At 44.3% G+C, this 23,773-nt stretch overlaps 1 protein-coding gene across 1 annotated transcript in view; it reads left to right on the top strand.

The window, feature by feature from the left end:
* LOC309549730 (uncharacterized protein) overlaps nt 1-23,773 on the top strand; it is a gene marked incomplete at its 5' end in the record, with an annotated part of 187,092 nt that overhangs the window by 120,061 nt on the left and 43,258 nt on the right. Inside the window, one exon of the mRNA XM_082250223.1 lies at nt 22,292-22,574. Within this exon, the coding sequence (XP_082106349.1) occupies nt 22,292-22,574 (283 nt within the window). The remainder of the gene's footprint in view (nt 1-22,291; nt 22,575-23,773) is intronic.

Below are 23,773 nucleotides of genomic sequence, written 5' to 3'. Positions count from 1 at the left end.
AAACCTCCCCCCATTAACTATGTTATATGGCACTGTGGCCTTTAATATTAACAACCCTCTATATGCACAATCCCGGTCCTCCTTCTAGGTCAGTTGTGTTGCCATCAAGGACCCTGTAACTGGGGAAATATACACTATATCTCTGAACTACAGAAAGAAAGGTGCTGCCTATCCTATTCAAGCCATGTAACACAATACTAGGTGGGTGTGAACACTTCGACTTTACTATTATATTATATTACATATATTTTTGATACTACCATCAAATCATTAGTCTATCCATCTAACTGTCTCCACTCAACCAATAAGCTATCCTCACTAGCTCTCTTCCCTCTTCCACTGATAAAGAATAACCTATGCTCTCATGTTCATAGATCTATTATATCTAGGAGTGAATATATATATAAGGGCGAATATATCAAGGAGAGGACCTTCACCTTGTGAGTTGGGACTCACTCCAAAAAGTTCATAAGGGGGATAGCCAAAAAAGGTTGGTTATGAGATTATAAACATATGAAAATCGAAATCATACGGTAGACACATATATATATCTATTGGCATTTTGGTTTACAGCCTTGCCCCTGGCAACACAATCTGGGACGTAATACATTGGATCCTATGCAAGAAATACATTTTTGATGTCTGTTATGATAAATACCGAAGCAATATAGCTCCAAGCAGCATTAGTATCGCTACAGCTTTGTCGCCTAGCACAAGTCACTATCAAGAAGGGTCAGTACAAAAACTAAAACCAAATATACCTATGTAATAATTGAAATATAATGTTATTATGTATGATATATCATGGAATTTATGATTGACTGGCACTCATTTGATTATGCTTTTATGTTGTTCATAGAAAACATCGGTCTGTTATGGTCTCTCAGGCCCTGAGGAAGCCTTGAGCGAAACGCGTCGGCTTGCTGGGGACCTACCGTGACCGAATCCAGCTTGAGACCCAATTTCCACCTTATACAGATTTTGGTTACAACCCCTTCTGGGGATATGTTTCTCTATAAATAGTGACGTTAATTGTTTGATTTTATCATTGTATGTTATGTCAGTCCTTTGTTATCATACATGCATGGTAGTCCATGCTTAGTTTTATTGGTCTTTATACAAATAAAATGCAATTTTGGTTTTATAAACGGTTCTCTGTCTGATCCTTCTACTCCCACTGGCCCGCAAAGCCCCATCTTTTTCTATCATTTTGTTTTTGTAAATCATCTCAAAGTACATGTAAATAAAACAATTTCAACAATGGACTCAATGTGTGCTTCAAATTGAAGGGGTTTTGACTGAATCTGTGACAAGGTCATTTGAGGCCTCAAAGTTCACAATTCTTGACCTGTAATAGGAAAAATGTATTTCTATTTCGTACTGGAAGTCTAACAACATAATCACGTTCACGTAGATCTACATGATTATGCGCAGCCGAGCCCTGCCGCAGAAAAACTGCTTGGGACGGTCGGCAAGTGGTTAAAGAAGCTGGAATGAGAAGTCCACCAAGATGATTGTGGTTGCCCTTGCTAAGAGTTGTTCAGCATTGGTGTAAAATATCCAGGGCCAGATACATCCCTGGGTTCTTTCACAGAAAGCATAGGTTGAAACTTGTTATCATCTGAGGATTGAATAAATTTAGAGTACAGGTCATAGATGATGCCACAGCTAAATGAAGCCTTAAAACAAAGGGCTACATTTTTTTATTATAGATCTATTTAAAATAAGCCAAGTCTGTATCTAGAAAATTGACAAGACTTTGTTTAGGTTAGTGATTGAATTATTGTGACTGTTTTAGCCACTGCCTCCTGTAAATATACTACTACAGGGTGTCTGCTGTGCCCAGAAACACGCACACACATACATATATATATATATATATATATATATATATATACCCACAGTATATATATATATATATATATATATATATATATATATATACATACAGTGCCTTGTGAAAGTATTCGGCCCCCTTGAACTTTGCGACCTTTTGCCACATTTCAGGCTTCAAACATAAAGATATAAAACTGTCATTTTCTGTGAAGAATCAACAACAAGTGGGACACAATCATGAAGTGGAACGAAATTTATTGGATATTTCAAACTTTTTTAACAGATAAAAAACGGAAAAATTGGGCGTGCAAAATTATTCAGTCCCCTTAAGTTAATACTTTGTAGCGCCACCTTTTGCTGCGATTACAGCTGTAAGTCACTTGGGGTATGTCTCTATCAGTTTTGCCCATCGAGAGACTGAAATTTTTGCCCATTCCTCCTTGCAAAACAGCTCGAGCTCAGTGAGGTTGGATGGAGAGCGTTTGTGAACAGCAGTTTTCAGTTCTTTCCACAGATTCTCGATTGGATTCAGGTGTGGACTTTGACTTGGCAATTCTAAAACCTGGATATGTTTATTTGTGAACCATTCCATTGTAGATTTTGCTTAATGCTTTGGATCATTGTCTTGTTGGAAGACAAATCTCCGTCCCAGTCTCAGGTCTTTTGCAGACTCCATCAGGTTTTCTTCCAGAATGGTCCTGTATTTGGCTCCATCCATCTTCCCATCAGTTTTAACCGTCTTCCCTGTCCCTGCTGAAGAAAAGCAGGCCCAAACCATGATGCTGCCACCACCATGTTTGACAGTGGTGATGGTGTGTTCAGGGTGATGAGCTGTGTTGCTTTTACGCCAACCATAACGTTCTGCATTGTTGCCAAAAAGTTTGATTTTGGTTTCATCTGACCAGAGCACCTTCTTCCACATGTTTGGTGTGTCTCCCAGGTGGCTTGTGGCAAACTTTAAACAACACTTTTTATGGATATCTTTAAGAAATGGCTTTCTTCTTGCCACTCTTCCATAAAGGCCAGATTTGTGCAGTATACGACTGATTGTTGTCCTATGGACAGAGACTCCCACCTCAGCTGTAGATCTCTGCAGTTCATCCAGAGTGATCATGGGCCTCTTGGCTGCATCTCTGATCAGGCTTCTCCTTGTATGAGCTGAAAGTTTAGAGGGACGGCCAGGTCTTCGTAGATTTGCAGTGGTCTGATACTCCTACCATTTCAATATTATCGCTTGCAGAGTGCTCCTTGGGATGTTTAAAGCTTGGGAAATCTTTTTGTATCCAAATCCAGCTTTAAACTTCTCCACAACAGTATCTCGGACCTGCCTTGTGTGTTCCTTGTTCTTCATGATGCTCTCTGCACTTTAAACGGACCTCTGAGACTATCACAGTGCAGGTGCATTTATACGGAGGCTTGATTACACACAGGTGGATTCTATTTATCATCATTAGTCATTTAGGTCAACATTGGATCATTCAGAGATCCTCACTGAACTTCTGCAGAGAGTTTGCTGCACTGAAAGTAAAGGGGCTGAATAATTTTGCATGCCCAATTTTTCCATTTTTTATTTGTTAAAAAAGTTTGAAATATCCAATAAATTTTGTTCCACTTCATGATTGTGTCCCACTTGTTGTTGATTCTTCACAAAATATTACAGTTTTATATTTTTATGTTTGAAGCCTGAAATGTGGCAAAAGGTTGCAAGGTTCAAGGGGGCCGAATACTTTCGCAAGGCACTATATATATATATATATATATATATATATATATATATATATATATATATACACACAATATCTCACAAAAGTGAGTACACCCCTCACATTTTTGTAAATATTTTATTATGATGTCTTTATTTCCGACAAATAGAGCTTTCTTTTGATGGTATTTGATCACCCCTGCGATTTTTATTTTTTGCACTATAAACATAAAAAGTGCAACAATTCAGGAAAAAAAAGTATATTTTTCACAATCTGCTATATATATATATACAGTATCTCACAAGAGTGAGTACACCCCTCACATTTTTGTAAATATTTTAATTTTATCTTTTCATGTGACACCACTGAAGAAATTACACTTTGCTACAATGTAAAGTATTGAGTGTACAGCTTGTATAACAGTGTAAATTTGCTTTCCCCTCAAAATAACTCAACACACAACCATTAATGTCCAAACTGCTTGCAACAAAAGTGAGTACACCTCTAAGTGAAAATGTCCAAATTGGGCCCAATTACCCATTTTCCCTCCCCAGTGTCATGTGACTTGTTGGTGTTACAAGGTCTCAGCTGTGAATGCGGAGCAGGGGTGGTAAATTTAGTGTTATTGCTCTCACTCTCTCAAACTGGGTACTGGTAGTACAACATGGCACCTCGTGGCAAAGAACTCTCTGAGGATCTGAAAAAAAATAATTGCAGTGAAAAAAGAAAACAAGGGCGCCAAGTCACAAGGATGAGTAAACAACAATGACAACTTTATTGTAAAAACATATAGGGTGCATGCGTGGCTTCCGGACATGGCGGACATGTAATCCTTGAGCTCCGGACCCCGCGGACTCTCTGTGACCCCTGCTCCGCTTCTAACCGCAACAACAGCTCCGGGGGTAAGCTTATTTACACCCTAACACTCTGAGGTACCCCATGGGAAAAATCGGCCAGCAAAAGCAAGCCTACTCCGCGCCGCTGGAGCCGTGCACTCAGGTCGCCATGGATCGGTTCCTCACTAGGCCACAATCCCCGGCCTCGAGTTCCCAGCCTAAACCTTTCTCCTCCATGGACCCCAAATTGGGGCTGGGGAATGCTGCTGACCCCCCCCCCCCCCAGTACTCCTGCTCTGCTACATCAGTCCCCGTCATCAGATCAGGCGGTTTTGACCCCCACTATGATGGATGAGAAGCTGCAGGCTCTGCTTTATCAGATTACCCACAATATTGCTTCATACAGACGTACAGACGCCCTGGAAACAAAAATGGATGATTTGGTACAATATGTACAAGCTTTAGAGGAGGAAAACTCTGCACTGAAACATTCGGTGACGCAGCTCCAGTTACAGCAAGAAAATCTGGAGAACCGAGAGAGGCGCCAAAACCTTCGCTTCAGGGGCATCCCTGAGACGTTGGGGGACAACAATTTGCGTCCATACCTCTTGGGTTTATTTAACAACTTGGCACCCAATATAGTGGACATTGACTGGCGGTTGGACCAGGCTCACAGATCCCTTGGCCCCAAACCCCCGGCTGGGGCCAGACCTCGAGATGTGATCGTGCGTTTCCACTACTATGACAGTAAAGAAGCCCTGTCTCTGGCTACCCGCATCAGATCTCAGATGGAGTACCAAGGAGTTAGGATCCAGATCTTCAATGATCTCTCCCCTCTCACCCTGGGTAAGCGGAGAAATCTCAGACCCCGACCTCCCACCTTCAACGCCATTGCATCCCCTATTACTAGGGCTTCCCATTCTGTTTCATTGTCTCCAAAGATGGGACTCAGCATAGTATGCGTGATCTTTATAAGGGAGAGGCTTTCATAAAAGGTCTGGGCATCCCCCCTCTCCCAGACGAAGAGCTGCAACAGCAACAACCTCTCAACCGCCCTTTGCCAGCCACACCAAACCGTATGTGGACCCCAGCCAAGAGTCAGCACCGGAGATCGTCCTCCACCCCTCAGCACTTACGTCTTTCCAGGCCCCCCACTTGATGCATCTATTGATGGTGGCTATTTGATCTTCAATCTCCCCTCCAGGGTTTGTGCCCTATGTGGCCTTTCTATGTTCTCCCTGCTACCATGTTGTGGGTAGCTATGACCCCCCCCATGGGGTAACTGTTATTTTTGAACTCTTTTTGAATCTAGTTTGGTACTTTGGACTCTACCTTGACTCATAGAACATCTTCTACTTCATTTTGTGACTTCGGCATCTTTTTCTTTTTGGAGATGGGTTCTTTTTATATTATTTTTTCCTTTCCAAGGTCCTAGTCCCATTCAACTCAACTGTTTGGACGCCTTCATCTGCTGGAGTGTCGGTGGGTCTCCCGCTCTCCCCTTTCCCTTCCTTGCAGTTTGGCCCCGGGAGCTCCCATGTTGCCCTGTTATGCCCGGGTCCTTGTGTCCGGCGTCGTAAGGTGTTGCGGCCCCTCAGGCTTTTTTTCAATAGTTTTTTGTGGACTATTGGTTATTTTTTCTTTCTTTTCTTACCTTTGTTTATGTGATTTCATTACTGTATTGTTTTACCTGCTCTCTTGTCTTTGTTGGGCTCATTTCTGTTTTGGCCCATTCTGGTACTGTGGCTGAATCCTTTACGCTGATTAATGTTTATGCCCCTAATTCTGGTCAGATAACATTTTTAGATGAGATGTTGGAGAGGGTCTCCCGCCTCACCCAGCCTTTTATTATAGTTGGTGGGGACTTTAATTTGATAATGTCCCCTCACCGAGACAGACAGCCCCTTGTTCAGGAAACTCCCTCCCGACGCCTCTTAACCCAGGCCAAAGCCTTTCATAGATGTGTTCGGTCCCATAAACTCTTTGATTCCTGGAGAATTAAACATCCCACGAATAGACAATTCACTTTCTACTTCCCGGCCCATAAAATGCATTCCAGGCTCAACCATTTTTTCATCTCAGCTGTACGGTCAACTGTGACATACTCCCAATCACTTGGTCGGACCATGCACCTGTTGTCCTAGACCTTTCTATCGCCTCTTCCTCTTCTAGAACCTATCATTGGAGTTTGAATGACCGTCTTCTCCAGACCCAGGTTATCCCGAGACAGGCTAGCTACTGGCCTGATGGATTTTTTTGCTCTCAATGCGGGTTCGGTGGATGATGTCTCCACGCTGTGGGAAGCTCACAAGGCTGTCTTCCGGGGCTCTTGCATTGCCGAGAGTTCCCGGTTGAAGAAGGAGGCTGGTAGCCTCAGAGACTCTCTGTTGGCCGAACTGCGGTCAGTGGAGTCTCAGCTTGTGGGCTCCCCATCAGTGCCGAGGCTTAGGAGAGTAGTAAATGTCTGAGATCCCATTAGGACTCTTGATCTGTCCAAAATAGCCAAATTCTTGACTTGGGCGAAACAAAAATTCTACGAATTTTCAAACAAACCACACAGGATGTTGGTTAATAAACTCACACCTCGTCCCTTTCATTCAATTCCTGACCTACTAATCCGGCCTGACGGTACTCCCACACATTGTCCCTACACTATGGCTAAAGTGTTTGGTACTTTTTACAGCAAACATTATAATTGCCTTACCCCCGAAAATCGTTTTACTTTCACTCAGGAACGCTTTGATGACTTCTTCAAAGATGTATCCCTCCCCAAATTGTCCGATTTCGCCCTGTCTACATTGACGCTGAAGTTTCCATAGAAGAACTCACAGCCACGATTAAAGACCTACCCTCCCATAAGACCCCTGGTCCGGAAGGCCTTCCTTACCTTTATTACAAGACCTTCTTGCCTATTTTAGTGCCCCATCTGTTAGATTTATATGCTTCCCTGCTTCAGGGGAAGATCCCTCATCCCCAATTCACGCAGTCATACATCTTAGTCATTCCAAAGCCCGGCAAGGACTCTTCCCTTCCTAACAATTATCGCCCTATAGCACTACTAAACTCAGACTACAAGATCTTCACTAAAATACTTGCCAATTGGTTGTCTTTACTCATCCCCAAATTGATAGATAGGGATCAGGTGGGTTTTGTGATGTCCCGGCATGCAGGGGATAACACCAGACGCACTATCGACCTGATAGACCTTCTTAACAGATTCCCCGTCCAGCTTTGGTGCTGAATTAAGATGCCCAGAAGGCATTCGATCACTTGAGTTGGCCGTACCTTTTCGCCACGCTGAAGCAATTTGGCTTCAGGGGCCCCTTCTATAAAGCATTGGAGGCCTTGTATTCGCCAGCTACGGCCCAGGTTCGGATGTCGTCTGCTTTTATGTCGCCTTCGTTCCTCATGCACAATGGCACTCGCCAGGGTTGTCCCCCCTGCTTTTTATACTCTGCCTGGAGCCCCTGGCCGAGGCCATTCGTTCACACCCGGACATTAGTGGGGTTCTAATGCGACAGAGGGAGTATACTTTATCACTGTTCGCAGATGACATCATGTTGACCTTGACCAATCCGTTGCTGACCTTGCCATCCCTCCATGCTGTATTGTCCTCTTTTAGCGCCATTTCGGGTTATAAAGTTAACACCTCAAAAACGGAGGCTATGCCACTCCATATGCCCCCGGGTCTTTTCTCCCAGCTTCAACAGTCCTACCCCTATAGGTGGTGACCATCCTCCCTCTCCTACCTGGGGATCATGCTTACACCCTCCCATGCTACCCTTTATCAGAATAACTTTGTTCCCTTGTTTCGGGAGATTTTGGGTTTCCTACGTCAGTGGATGGGGTACCCCCTATCGCTATTAGGTCGAATTAATGTTTTAAAAATGTCAATCCTGCCTAGATTGCTTTATTTCTTTGACACTTTACCCGTCCTGGTCCCCATGGCACAACTTAAGTCTCTGCAACGTAGTTTCCTGAATTTTATTTGGAACAATAAGGCTCATAGAGTGGCGAGTTCGGTAGTTTTTTCTCTAAGGCGCAGAGGTGGTCTTGAGGCCCCCAATATCATTAAATATTATTATGCTTCCCACCTCCGGGTGGCGGCCTCCTGGTCTTCCTTGGCGGCCCCCAACCGGTGGTCGGAAATTGAGAGGGGTGTGATCTTTCCGGTCCATCCCTGCTCTTTACTATGGTCCCCCACCCTACACATTGACCGAGTCTTGCGGGGTATGTGTCTTGCACCTATGCTCTCCACTATGGATGTATGGATAAGATGTTATCACAGGTACTCTCTCTCCTCGCCATGCCCACCGCTCACTAATATTTTGTTTAATCCCTCCATCCCGAATAGTCTACAGGTGGGTCGTGTATGGACCTGGTCACGGGCGCCCCTTTTTCAGCTTCGTAACCTGGTCCATCCGGTCTCACGTAGCCTCTATTCATTTGAGACCTTGAGGGAGAAATTTAACATTCCAAAACATACCTTTTATTTTTATTTGCAAATATGTCACCTTTTTCATTCCATGACTAAATCACTGTCCCTTGAGAGGCCCACTGCCTTTGAACAATTGTCGGCAGAGGGGCCTCATCAGCGACACTTGGTTTCCACCATTTACAATATCTTGCATGATGTCCTTCCGCTGGCTGAGGATTCCCACCTCTACATGTGTAAGTGGTCCGATTTACTGCAGAGGCCCATCTCCTTGCAGATGTGGGACAGAATCTGGTCCTCTGCCTTCAAGTCATCCAGATGCATGGTGCAGAGAGAGACGACATTGAAAATTTTGATGTTCTGGTATAGGACTCCGGCCAGATTACATAAAATTGATCCGTCTTGTCCAGCCACTTGTTGGCGATGTGGCAACGATCTGGGTACACAATATCATATTTTTTGGCAATGTACTCTCCTACAACCCTTTTGGGAAATGGTGGGCTCAGTGATACAGTTGGTGACTGGCTTGTCTTTTTCACTTGACCCTCTCCATTACCTATTGGGTCTTCCGTTCCCCAGGGTCTCCAAACCCACCAGGCGCTTGATCCCCTATCTCCTGTTGGCAGCCAGGTGGGCTATCCCGTTGTGCTGGCTTCAGCCGGAACCTCCTGACAAGGCCCTCTTCCAGCGCTTGGTGATGGAGATACGGAGGATGGAATTCTTGACTGCTACAGTTCATGATGACATTACTCGCTTCAATGCTATTTGGGCAGACTTGGATCTCCATGTGTCTGACTTGACATGATTGTACCTTACCATCCCTTGTTATTGCTGTATTGACGCAAATTTACTCCTCCCTTTATGCTTTTCCTGTTTACATTCAGATTTACAATCTGGTTGATCTTTTGATGTTTCACTGATTATATTTAGTTTGATATGTGATATTCTGTTATGTTCTGTTTTTGGGGACATCCACCCTTTGTTTGAAAGTTACATTCTGTTCTCCTTTATTTCTTCAATAAAAATACAATAAAAAAAAAAAAAAAAAAACTTACATGTAGGTATTCAGGGTCAGCTTGTGTGGTATCGGAGGAAGATCCCCACAGTGAAGCCAGGTGGTGTAAATAGACTATGAAGCCTGGGTGGCGGTCCTGTGCACATTTTGTTGCGCCTGCGCCTGCACCTATTTGTTGCAAGTCAGTGGGGCTCCCCAAAACGCACTGTCGGTGTCCCTAAGTGCTTTGCAAGGAGGTATCCTTTTGAGGAGTCCCTGTTAAAGAAACTGACAGTGCCACCTGCAGGGGACTTTCAGGTTTCCAGGTTGAATAAAGCCATCCTGCTTCCGGTGGAGAACTCTCCGTTCTTTAAGACCCTTTTGACAAGAGAGCTGAATCTCTGGTCTGATACCTTTTTACCATGGTTGGTTCTATTCTGCAGCCGGTTTTTGCCATAACCTTGGTTTCCCAAAACTTAACATAATGGGCTAAGCTCCTGTGCCAAGATTTGGAAGGGGGGCAGTCCCCTCCTTGAAATGGTGGAGCTGGTGGACCAGCTGCTCCAGGGGTTGCAGTATATCTGTGATGTCTCTGCAGGGTGTCCGTGACAGTGGTGACTCTCCGCCGCATGATATGGCTGAAATATTGGTGTAGGGACCAGGCTTCCAAGAAGGTATGGACGGATCTCCCCTTTGTGGGAGACCACTTGTTCGAAGCTTCTATGTAAGAGATCAATGTCTTACTGGAGGTAAGAGTACTCTGCTTCCACAGACTACCAGGAGCAAAGAGTATCGTTGTAAACATGGCCCTTTCTTCTCGGCCCATAAGCGGTCTTTTCATTCTTCGGGATCCAAGAACCAGGGATCAAAATCCGCCCGTAACTCCACAGCGAGCTCCAAGAGGCCCTGGCCCGGTAAGTCCCTCCATGACCACAGATAAGCCCACTTCTGCCTGAAGGGGCGCCCTTACCTGTGTCTGGGGTGGAGGGACGTCTTTGCTTCTTTCCGGATCTGTGGACCTCATTGATTCAGGACAAATGGGTCCAGGAGTTGGTTCTGTCGGGTTACAAGATTGAGTTTCAATCTTTGCCTCCGGCAAGGTTCTTCCCTTCCAACCTGCGTTTGTCCCCAGATCACTTATTTACTGTTCCCAGGAAGGAAGGCAAGGTCCATCCAATCCTGGACCTCAAGGCCTTGCACCGCTTTGTACGGAATGAGAAATTTCGAATGGAGTCCATTCGCACGGTAGTGGCATCCCTTCATCAGGGGGATTTCCTGGCCTCTATCAATATCAAGGGTGCTTACCTTCATATTCCAATATATATCGGGCATCAGCATTTCCTTTGCTTTGCCGTGGGCGTGGAGCACTATCAATTAGTGGCGTTACCTTTTGGCCTCACCTCAGCTCCTTGGGTGTTCACAAAAGTTTTGGCCCCGGTGTTAGCATTGCTAAGGGAGAAGGAAATTGCGGTACTGGGGTACTTGGACAACCTCCTTCTCTAAGCAGAGTCTCCAAATGCCTGGACATTTTGGTGCGTACTTTGCAAGAGTTCGGATGGGAACTGATTTTCCAAAAATCTGTTCTGGTTCGTTCACCAAGCTGGACTATCTGGGGCTGACCCTGGATATGGCTTTAGCCCGGGTGTTTCTTCAGAGGCTGCAGGATGCGTTACGGCTTCTGTTGTCCAACCGGCGGTCATCTCTCAGGACTTGCATGCAAGTGCTGGGTCTGATGGTTTCCACTTGCGAGGCGGTTCCGTTTGCTCAGTTCCATACCAGATTCCTACAAAAGGAGATTCTGGTAAAATGAAACAAGGACCCACAGTCTCTAGACAATCTGATCCTGTTGAGCCGAGGTATGAGGGGATCCCTGATATGGTGGCTACGCTCTCCGGCGCTTCGACAGGAAAAATCCTTTTTCCCCCTGTACTGGACAGTGGTCACCACAGATGCCAATCTGTCCGGGTGGTGAGGTGTCTTGGGCACAGAATGTGCTCAGGGAGTTTGGACTCTGAAGGAGTCCAGCCTGCCGATCAATATTCTGGAAATTCGGGCAATCAAGCTCTGTATAACCTAATGGATGGATCGCCTGCGGGGGCCCCCGGTGAGGATCTAATCGGACAATGCCACGGCCGTGTCATATGTAAATCATCAAGGGGGCACCAGAAGTGCCCTAGCAGCCAGAGAAGTTGCTGGCATTCTAAGGTGGACAGAACAGTTTCTTCGGGCCATCTCTGCTGTGCATATTCCAGGGTTGGAAAATTGGCAGGCGGATTACCACAGTCGGCAGACGTCGGATCAGGAAGACTGGTCTTTCCACCAGGAGGTGTTTCATCAACTGTGTCTCCGGTGGTGGACTCTTGATGTGGACCTGTTGGCCTCTGTTCTCAACAGGAAGGTGCGGAGCTTCATACCAAGATCTTGGGATCCTCTGGCCTACACCACAGATGCCCTGGTGGCTCCTTGGGGTCAGTATCATCTGATGTAAGCATTTCCTCCATTGACTCTTCTGCCAAGACTCCTGCAAAGAATTGAGGCAGAAGGGGTTCCGGTCATCCTAGTGGCTCCAGACTGGTCTTGCAGGTCCTGGTACGCAGACCTAGTACGGGTAGTCACTGATGTTCCCTGGACACTCCCTCTCAGAGAAGATCTGTTAGCTCAAGGGCCGATCTTCTATCCTGCTTTAGTCGCTGGCTTTAACAGCGTGGCTATGGAAAGCCAGATGCTGAAGAATACAGGGGTGTCTGAATTGGTGATTCCTACACTGTTGAAGGCTAGGAAATCTACTTTTAGGAAGATCTATCATCGAGTCTGGAGGGCATACATCACTTGGTGTGAGTCGCGGGTGGTTTCCCCACCATTCTTTTTCGGAGTCTCATGTCTTGGAATTTCTCCAAAGAGGCGTTTGGCCTTGGGTACAATTAAAGGCCAGACTTCGGCCTTGGTGATTTTCTTTTTAGCACCCTTTGGCCACTAATTCCTTGGATCACACCTTTGTTCAGGGGGTTCACCACCTGGCTCCCCCAGTAAGGTCTCCGTTACCTCCATGGGACCTCAATTTGGTGCTATCAGTTCTTCAGAAACCACCTTTTCAGAATATTCGGGAGGTTCCTCTGTTTACTCTGTCACAGAAGGATGGAAGGACAGAAGGCACCTCTAAGTGTAATACGTATGGTAATTTATTAAAAGCAAATAGTAAAAAAAACTCACAGGAAATAAAGAGTTGAATGCCTATAGACTGATGTCCTGAGTGAGTCATCCAATTTCCTCTTGGAGAGGCAGGTGCTGTCGGGAGGGTCTGTTACCGCGGTGGAAATGAGCTGGCTGTACGGTGCAACAAGAAACAAAACTGGACGCTGGCTGATGGAGAAGCCAAGAGTGAGGCCTGAGGCGCAGGGAGCCGTACTGGGAGGGAGTATGTCGTCACTGATACGAGACTTGTCCTCGCTTTGAAGAAGGAGCGTCGCTACAGTCGTCATTGCAGCCAGCAAGCTCGGAAACGCATCGCCACAGTGATGACATCCTCCCTCCCTCCCAGTACAGCTCCCTGAGCCTCAGGCCTTGCTCTTGGCTTCTCCCTCAGCCAGCGTCCAGTTGGGTTTCTTAAAAGGAATATAAGAATCAGCGCAAATTATGTAAAATCGGTGAACCATAAATATTGATGTATAAAAATATAAATATAGAATCTTCAACAATCCTCTAAAATAAGATGAAATATCAAAGTGCCAAAGTGCTCATGTGCCGAATAAATATCAATAAAATATTATGAATAATAGTGCTATTAAGTGGTGGTCAAAAGTGATCAATATAAAAAGTATGACAAAAATTAAATTAATATGCAACTGAGTGAATATCCTGTGAAGAGTGAACCACTGTGACCTTACAGTTTCACAGGTGAATGAGTACAATAAATTCAATCATGTGTTGATAACAAATTGTGACAATAAAATAAATCTTTCTCACATTCAATACATGCCTTATGAAGAGTGAACCACTGTGACTCTTCAATTGCACAACGGATGAAATAAATCAAATAACGGTGATAAATAAAAAACAAGTGATGATACTGGATACAACTTCAAGTGTTGAATAAATACACCGTGATCAGTGCAATAAAATTAATATATTAATAAATAGCAGTCCCAGAATAAAGTGCAAAAAGTGCACAAAAATGCTAAAAAGTGAAATGATGAAACAAAGTTCATATTCACTTTTGACCACCACTTAATAGCACTATTATTCATCATATTTTATTGATATTTATTCGGCACATGAGCACTTTGGCACTTTGATATTTCATCTTATTTTAGAGGATTGATGAAGATTCTATATTTATATTTTTATACATCAATATTTATGCTTCACCGATTTTAGATAATTTGCACTGATTCTTATATTCCTTTTAAACTATTTTGTATGTGGTGACACTACAGAATTAGCTGCAGATTTCTGGTGCTCCATCTTATCATCCTTTTTGCTCCTTATTTCCATCTCCTTCTCTCTATTGGTAGCGCATAGGTTTAGCCCTTATCAGTTGAGTTTCTTGTTGCACCGTACAGCCGACTCATTTCCAACCACTGTAACAGACTCTCCCGACAGCGCCTGCCTCTCCAGGAGTAAATTGATGACTCACTCAGGACACAGGTCTATAGGCATTCAACTCTTTATTTCTTGTGAGTTTTTTTTACTATTTGCTTTTAATAAATTACCATAAGTGTTACACTTAGAGGCGCCTCCTGTCCTTCCATCTTTTTTTGCAGTGTTTCTGGGACTTTACTTCTGGTCCCTATGGATGGCCGCCCTTAGTTGTATGGGCTATGATATACTGGACTCGTTTTTGGTGTATCCCCCCACCCACATTCTTGTTTTCCCATATCTTGAACAGTGTTTGGGTTACTGTCATGTTCTGAACAGCTGCGCCTTTTTTTTTTTTTTTGTGTTTGCATCTCTGTCACAGAAGGTAGCATTTTTGGTGGCTATTACTTCCGCACGCAGGGTGTTGGGATTGGCTGCGCTGTCTTGTCATTCACCTTACCTGGTGGTTCACAGAGACAAAGTGGTGCTTCATCCGTGTCAGTCGTTCCTGCTTAATGTCGTCTCTGGTTTTCATTTAAATGAAGACATTGTATTGCCTTCATTGTGTCCTAAGCCTAAGCATCCTAAAGAGATTGGCTTACATTTTTTGGATGTGGTTCGGGCAATCAGGGTGTACCTAGCGGCGACCGGGTCCTTCCGAAAATTGGATTCTCTATTTGTCCTTACGGATGGCCCCCATAAGGGGCTGGCTGCGTTTGGCATTTCCAGATAGATCAGGCAGATGGTCGTGCAGGCCTATTTCCTTAAGGGTCAGGATCCTCCTTTACTTGTTAGGGTGCATACTACGATGGCGCTTGGTGCCTCTTGGGCGTTCCGTCATCAGCCGTCGGTTGTGCAGGTTTGCAAGGCAGCTACCTGGTTGTCCGTGAACACTTTCACAAAATTCTATAAGGTGGATGTGTTAGCATCTGCGGATGCTTCTTTTGGCTGCAAGGTTTTGCAGGCCGCTGTTGGGGAGGATTAGTCCTCTTTGAGGGTGTATTTTTTTGTCAGGTAAGCTCCAGTTGTTTCCTGGTTGAGCTCCTGTTTTTACCTGGTTAGCTACATTTAGCCTTTAGGAAGTTTGATCCTTGCTGTGTTCTTCCCACCCCTCATATTGACACTGCTGTGGGACTTCCCAAGAGTCAACAAGATATGGAGCTGTATCTGTCAGTGAACGAACGAGAAAACCTACCGTTAGTAGACCGGTAACGGTGTTTCTAAGAACCTTCTAGGGCGGCCAACGTATGAGAGATGATAGGCTCCTCCCTACCGGAAACACAATCCATATACAATTTGTTAAAAGGCCCCACCCTTCCCCTTGTCCCTCAGTTGTAAAAGAGTATCTTCCACAACCAATTCCAAGGGAAGAGTTCTTACAATTCTATAGGTACTTACCACCTATATTATACATTCTTACCACACCCATAAAACAGGGCGGGAAGTAGGCCGGCCGTCCTGGAAGGCTGGTAGAAACACTGTTACCAGTCTACTAATGGTAGGTTTTCTCACCTCACCTTCCAGGACGGCCAACGTATGAGAGGATAATAGATTACCCATAGGCCTACCTTAGGACGGGACCACTGCCTGTAAGACCTTTTGGCCAAAGGCTAGGTCTTGTTGAGACAGCACTTCTACATGGTAATGTTTCAGGAACGTGTCATGACTGGACCAGGTGGCTGCACTGCGGATCTGTTCCCAGGATACTCCAGCTTTTTCGGCCCAAGATATTGCCAGGGCTCTTGTTGAGTGTGCTTTTAGTTTTGCTGGTGCAGGAACACCTGAGGCCTCATAAGACATGGTAATTGCTTGTCTAATCCACCTAGAGACTGAAGGTTTTGAGGCCCGCAGTCCCTTTCTGGGCCCAGAATAGAGAACCAGAAGATGATTTGACCTTTTAAAGTCTTTGGTCCTCTCTAAATAGGTGAGAAGACACCTTCTCACATCAAGACCGTGAAATTTCTTTTCCTTTTCATTTTTGGGGTTGTCACAAAAGGATGGTAAATTTATTTCCTGTCCTCTGTGAAAGGATTATGCAACCTTTGGCAAATACAAAGGATCTGGTCTAAGGACAATCCTGTCTGAAAAAATTAACATAAAGGGTTCTTTTAAAGATAGACCTTGTTGATCTCCTACTCTTCTGGCTGTCGTGATGGCTAGCAGGAGAGCTAATTTAAGTGATAAAAACTTAAGGGAAACCTCTTTTATAGGCTCAAAAGGGTTACTAGATAACACCTCTAGAACCCTCGTCAGGTCCCAAGGAGGGAACCTGTTTCTTACAACAGGGGTAGCCCTTTCCCTAGCCAACAAAAATCTTTTGACCAACGGCTCTTTTGCAAGACTTGCATCCAAAAATACCGAAAGAGCCGCTATTTGTACCCTAAGGGTGTTAGTTGCCACACCCTTATCTACTCCATCTTGTAAAAATTCCAAGACCATAGGAATAGAGGTGAAGGCGACATTTCTCTGCCTACGCCAGGTACAAAAATGTTTCCAAACTTTAAAATATATATTTCTAGTGACTGGCTTTCTGCTCAGTAAGAATGTGTCTACCACTCTGTCTGAGCAACCCTTCATTTTTAGGATCTGGCGCTCACTAACCAAGCTGTCAGATGGAAAAATTTTGGTTTGGGATACACAACCGACCCCTGCGACAGCAGGTCTGGGAGATTTGGGAGTTCCCAGGGGGGAGCTACTGACATTGCTTTCAGACTTGCAAACCATGCTCTCTTTGGCCACCAAGGGGCAATTAGGATAAGGTGCAGGTCTGAAGATCGACTTAGCTTCTGTAGAATTCTGGGGATTAGGGCCAGGGGAGGAAAGGCATAAGCCAGCTTGAACTGCCACGCTTGGGCTAAGGCGTCCAGGCCTTACATCTCTTTCTCCTGTGTAAGGGAAAAGAATCGTTTTACTTTCCTGTTTTGCAGGGTGGCAAATAAATCTATCTCCGGGCACCCGAACCTTTGGACCAACAATTCGAAAATTTTGGGATTTAGTTCCCACTCTCCTTCTCTTATGGGGAGACGACTGAGGAAGTCTGCTTGCCAGTTGTTTCTCCCTCTTATGTGAATGGCCATCAGGGAGATTACCTTCCCTTTGGCCCACCCTAAAATTTCCTTGGTCAATGCTAAGAGGGAATTTGACCTGGTACCCCCTTGGCAATTTATATAGACCACCGCTGTAGTGTTGTTGGACAGGATCTGAACTTCCCTGCCTAGAACAGAGCTTTCGAATGCTTTCAGTGCTTCTCCCACTGCTTTCAACTCCCTGAAGTTGGATGAGGCCTGGGCTACTTGTTTGTCCCAGATCCCTTGAGCTTGGGCCCCTTCTAGGTGAGCCGCCCATCCCCACGTGCTCACGTCCATGGTGATTTTTACAGGGTTCCATTGACCCCATGGTCTGCCTCTCCCCAAATTGTTTGGGTTTAACCACCACTCTAGTGACTCCTGGACTTGAGGAGTGAGGTTGACAGTCTCGTTTAATGACTCCATCTTCCTCTCCCAGGAGGACAGGTGGAAGGACTGAAGGTCTCTTGAGTGGAGCTGAGCCCAGACAACCGCTGGGATGCTGGCTAGGACCCTTAGGATTTCTCTCCTGGAACAACAGGGTGCGCTTTTGAGAGTTCCTACTGCAGAGACTATTTTTTCCAGTTTTTCCAGCGGAAGAATGAGCCTTTGTACCTTTGAGTCTATACGGTACCCCAGATAGGTTTGCACCTGGGTTGGTTCCAGAGAAGATTTTTCTAGGCTGATTAGCCAGCCTAGTTTTTGTAGGAATTTTATCACCTGCCGAGTGTCTGAGTTCACCTGGTCTGCTGATGTGCCAAAAATCAGCAGATGGTCCAGATAGGGGAAAAAGGCTATACCCTGGAGATGGAGATGGGCCACTGTATCTGCTAGAGTTTTTGTAAAAATTCTTGGGCTGGCTGCTAACCCAAAGGGAAGTGCCCTGAACTGCCAGTGTGCTGTTCCCTCTTTGGTAACTACCACAAATCTCAGAAAGGCCTGGTGTTCCTGATGAATAGGAACATGCAGGAATGCATCTCTGAGATGCAGGGTAGTCATGAACACATCTTTCAGTAGGTTTTTGCGTACTGAATAAATGGTTTCTATTGAAAAATTTTTTAAAGTAGAAAACGTTTTTTAAGTTTATTATGAGGCGATGTTTTCCCGAGGGTTTGGGAACCACAAACACATGGGAGTAAAAGCCTTGGAAGAGCTGATCTTCTGGTACAGGGACTATCACTAACTGCTCTGCCAGTTTCTGAATCCCCTGTAAAAGGGCTTCCCTTTTTTGAACCTCCATAGGAGGATGGGTAAGAGTTATCGTTGGGGGGGTATTGATGTAAACTGCAGGCGATAACCCCTTTTTTATGAGGGAGTGGATATAAGGGGTCACTGCAATTTCTTCCCATTGGGGCAAAAATTGACTTAGTCTGCTCCCCCACTTTGATCCTGGCGTCACTTATTATCTCTTGCGTCGGCCGAGGGAAAAAGCAAATTATGTCTTTGTCTCCCTCTTCCAAAGCCCTGTCTTCTAGCAGGTTCTTTCCTGTTTTTTTGCTGCCTTTGCCCTGGGGGGCCACAAAAAAAATGTTCTGCCTCTATCCCTTCTGGGTTTGGCAGGAAACTTTTTCCCCCTCTCTGAGGATCTGGTCAGAACCTCGTCTAGGCTTGACCCAAAGAGTAATGATCCCTCAAAAGGCAAACCATAGAGCTTGGTTTTTGATGTGAAGTCGCCTTCCCATTCTTTAAGCCAGATGGCCCTTCTGGCTGAATTCAGAAGAGCCCCCACATTAGCTGAGGCTATTACTGACTCCACAGTAGCGTCAGCCAGATAGGCAACCACTTTACCTATAACTGACAGGGAGTCCAGTAGGTCTTGGGTTTTAACCTGTGACAGGTGCTTAGTCAGTCTTTCCACCCAACAATTAGCATTTCTTGCCACACAAGATGCTGATCCCAAGCCTTTTTCAGTAAGGACTCCGCCTTTCGGTTAATTTAATCCTTGATACTGCCTGAATTCACAAAGGAGAGGTCAGACCTCTTTGTTACTTGTGACAATGGGGCATCCAGTTTTGTTTTTTTAAGAAACCTTTCCACATCTTCCTCTTTAAAGGGGAACCTTCCTAGCCCCTTATACATTCTGTCCTGTGCTGAAGATTCCTTCGGGGGTTCAGGGATCTCTTCTGAGGCATAAATGGCCTGAGGGAGTCTCTGCATATCTTCCAACCCGAATAGATTTCTATTTACTCCTAAGTCCTCAGCTTCACTTTCTGAGTCCCTTTCTCCCTCACCTTCTGAACTGGTTTGAGAGTCTGAGCAGTCTGCCTCAATCGCCAATCTTTCTTCTCCCCTGGGCTGTGCTGGGGGGAGGTTCTGGGATACTGGTAGAAACCCAGAAGGACCTGCCCTGGAAGTTGAGCTTTCTTGGGAAGAGACACCTTCCTTAAGGATGGGTTCACTGGGCTCTGTGACTTGGAGGGAAGCCACCGAGGAACGAAATGACTGTATTGTATCCAGCATTTCTTCCTGGATGGATTTTAAAAAATCTTTCATTAATCCAGATGCCTGTTTACCAGCTAATTTATTGATGCATTTGTAGCAGAAAGGTTTAGTGTGGGAGCTAGATAATCTATCCCCCGCAATTACCACACTTTTTTGAGGTACCAGCACCTGTTGAAAAGGGGGGTACTGTACTAGAGGTCTCTTGTAGACTGCTCTGGGTCTCTGGAAGAGAAGATAAAAAGACAAGGTATCACTCTTCCATAAACATATAACCATAGAAAGGACGGAAATATGGGTCAGGGGAAAGGACCTTCCAGGGATATTGTTAATACCAGCAATTAACAAATGCAATCAGACAGTCAGCACTTACCCAGTTCCAACCTAGGTTTGGCTGCAGTCACCTGGACCGGCCTTCCCTCCTCCTTCTCCATGAGGTGGGTTGAGATAGGCTTAATTTCCCCTGCAGCTGTCCGGGCTCCTGGGGCCTGGGAGTCTGCTCTCCCACTAGCAAGTGGGTCCGGCGTCTCCTCCACTTTACTTTTCTTCTTCCGGGCGGTGCCCCACATGCTCCACCTCTGATGCTGCGCCGGAAGTTCCGGTCTCACAGCGAGGCTCGAGGTGCATGTCCGGCGGGCTTTTCGAACTCCTTGCCGCTGGAGGAGACTTGTTGGATAGCCGGAGACAGGCCTAGAGGGACACCCTGGTGACTGACGACCTGTGCAAATGGGGGCGACCTGTGAGAAGCCTAAGGAGGTGGCAGGTAGAGTGCAGCTCTCATCGGCATTCCTGAACCTGGCTCACAGGGGGACCGTCAGACTTCCAAGTCTTCAGGTCAGAGAAAAAAACAAAAGTTTCGCTGTAGGAAGAAACACAATCTAAACTAAGGGACAAGGGGAAGGGTGGGGCCTTTTAACAAATTGTATATGGATTGTGTTTCCGGTAGGGAGGAGCCTATCATCTCTCATACGCTGGTTGTCCTGGAAGGTGAGGTGAGAAAACTGGATTTTTGTCTTACAGTAAAATCCTTTTCTCTGATGTTCACTGATGGATAGAACACCCGCCCCTCTATTGAGTTGGGTTTTATGTTCTTCTGACACTGCATGTTACAAAAGTAAACCCCCAAGTAGTGTCCTACTCCTGTAGGGGGGCAGCATAAACCCAAGAGTCAAGAAGATATTGAGCTTTTATTGAACATCAGAGAAAAGGATTTTACAGTAAGACAAAAATCCAGTTTTTTGGTGTAATCACTTCTAAAGGGATACCGACCTGTTAACTTTCCCCATTAGGCAAGTGCACCAGCTGATCAATATCGAAAAAGTCACTCCCATTCAGGATCAATGAATAAAAGAGGGAGAAGAACAAATAGCTTTTTCTTCAGAGCACAAACAGATGGGAAAAGTTTGTTAGAGGGGATTGTTTTTTTTTTTTCTCAACAAAAGAGGAATTATTGTTTATATGCTAGCTGCCTGGATTTCATGCTAACTTAATAGTCCTAATTATTGCGTTACTGAAAAGGAACAAGCCCAGGTCCTACTAAACAGCTTAGTGGGTAATGTAGTGAATGTTCTAACATAAAGTCAAGAGCTTGAAACCCTGAGGTTTGAACCCCCAAAGACAGATTGACTATGCTGACCTCACTTCATGTTTATTTATTATGGGTTAGTAATGCTGCATGAAATAAGAGGTTACATCAGCATGACAGACAGGTATTGATTTACTAAAACTGGAGAGTGCAAAATCAGGTGCAGCTCTGCATGGTAGCCAATCAGCTTCTAACTTCAGCTTGTTCATTTAGGCTTCGGGCACACTGAATCCTACTTTGAAATTGTGTAACGTCACTTGAAGTTGCATGATTTTAAAGTCACATGTCAATGAAACTTCACACACAGATGTTTTGCAAGTTGCAACTGAACTTGCAAAAAGTAGTGCAGGAACTTATTTCAAAATTGGTGCAACGCCGATGGAGTCAGCGTTGCACCTATTTGACCGCTTCCATTGTGGACAATAGGGTGCGACTTTTCATGCTATTTAAAACAATCAAATCGCATGACAAGTCGCAACAGTGTAACTGGGGACTTTCTGCACAGCTGCACCAGATTTTGCACACTCCAGTTTTAGTAAATCAACCCCACAGTGTGCTAGTGTTTTCAAGTGGAGATCAGCAATTGCAACCTCCATATTTGGACTTTCTGTTGAAAAGAAGATTGACTTAATGTTGGTTGGTTCACAATCATTATGGCTACCAATAAAAAAGTGTTACAAAAAAATTCTTATTTTCTTCTGAAGGCATGTAGTTAAATAAGTAGTTGAATAAACATCCATATCTTATATTTATCAGTAGGATGACCCAAACATCTAAAAAGTTGCTTGGACACTCTCTGAATAACTTCTCTCTTTTTAACCAGATAACCTCGCTCTTCAGGGTCGCTCAACTCAGTCCTCAAGTTTTGAATTTTTAGGCTTAGGAATGAATGCTATAGATGGAAATACAGATCCGATCTATGCCTCCAGGTCCTGCTTCTCTAGTAAAAATGAACTGTCACCCTGGTGGAGAGTGGATTTATTGACAAACTATGAAATATCCCATATAATGATCACCAACAGAGGGGACTGCTGTGCAGAGTACATTAATGGAGCTGAAATTCTTATTGGAGATTCACTAACCAACAACGGGAACAATAATGCAAGGTAAACTTTTATGTTTACTGCCCAAAACTCTCCCCAATTTTTTCTTTTTTCACTTTATTTTCCACTCTTTTCTACTGCTCTTCCCAATGCTTTTTTATTCTCCTATCTTTCTTGCCTTCTATCTTGCATCTTTCTCACCTATCCTCTTTCATTTGTTTCTTCCTTTCATCTTCCTAGTCTTGTCTCATTGCAAAATTCACCACTCTGTCAGTAGCGCTGTGATAAACATAATCAACATTAAGTGTACATAGGTTCATGAAAAAAGTGTTTAAAAACTAAATTATATAGTCTAAAGTGAAAAAAAAATTCCAAATGAAATAATAATCGAAATGATTCCACCCAATAGAGAGAAACTCACCATACATGCGTAAGCTACAGGCCCCGCCAAGGCTTACGCATGTATTTGCAAATGTGTGCAGACTATGTGTACAGACTAAACCCCTATTTTTAATGCATACTGCTAGACAGGTCAATTTGGATAGTCACAGGCTGGACGGTGGATGATCATTTGGTTACTGTACCATTGGAGGCATTCTCTTTCTTTTCCATATGGGATACCATGATATTTCCATCCTACGGAGGAATACCATGAGATTTGTATAAGGAGTCAAACGATTCAATATTATTTTGAGCTTGATATGCCAACCATGAGAATGGAAGGCATATGTCTCTGGTGAGTTCCTGTCTATTGGGAGAGGGATCATGTTTGTGCACAGAAGGTGTTTGGAAAAAATCGCAAAGTGGAAATATTGACTATTACTGTGGACTTTCTTTTCGCACAATTGCACTGGATGGATCCATTTTGATTATTTTTTCATTTGGAATATTTTTTGAATTTGGACTATATTATTTAGTTTTTAAACACTTTTTTTCATGAACCTTTGCACACTTGATGTTCATTATGTTTATCACAGCGCTACTGACAGAGTGGTGAATTTTACACTGAGACAATATTTTGCACTTTGTTGGTTATTTTTCATAGATTTAATCTTAAGGTGGCAGCGGTGATTTTGAAATATTGTTTGATTTAGTCAAACACAAAGATTTAGATTGGAATATTTTTGTCCTCTATAGTGCGGAGAGTTTTTTCTTTATATTTCTGTCTTGTTGTGTCCCTCCTGTTCTCTCCTCTACCATATCCTTCTTTTTTTTTCCAACAATTTTTATTAGGTATTCAGAAAAATAACAATAAGTACATT

Source organism: Pelophylax lessonae (assembly GCF_965119305.1).
Source record: "Pelophylax lessonae genome assembly, chromosome: 3".
Classification (NCBI taxonomy): Eukaryota; Metazoa; Chordata; class Amphibia; order Anura; family Ranidae; genus Pelophylax; species Pelophylax lessonae.
Note: the sequence above shows the minus strand (reverse complement) of the source record. Positions and strands in the feature narration are given on the sequence as shown.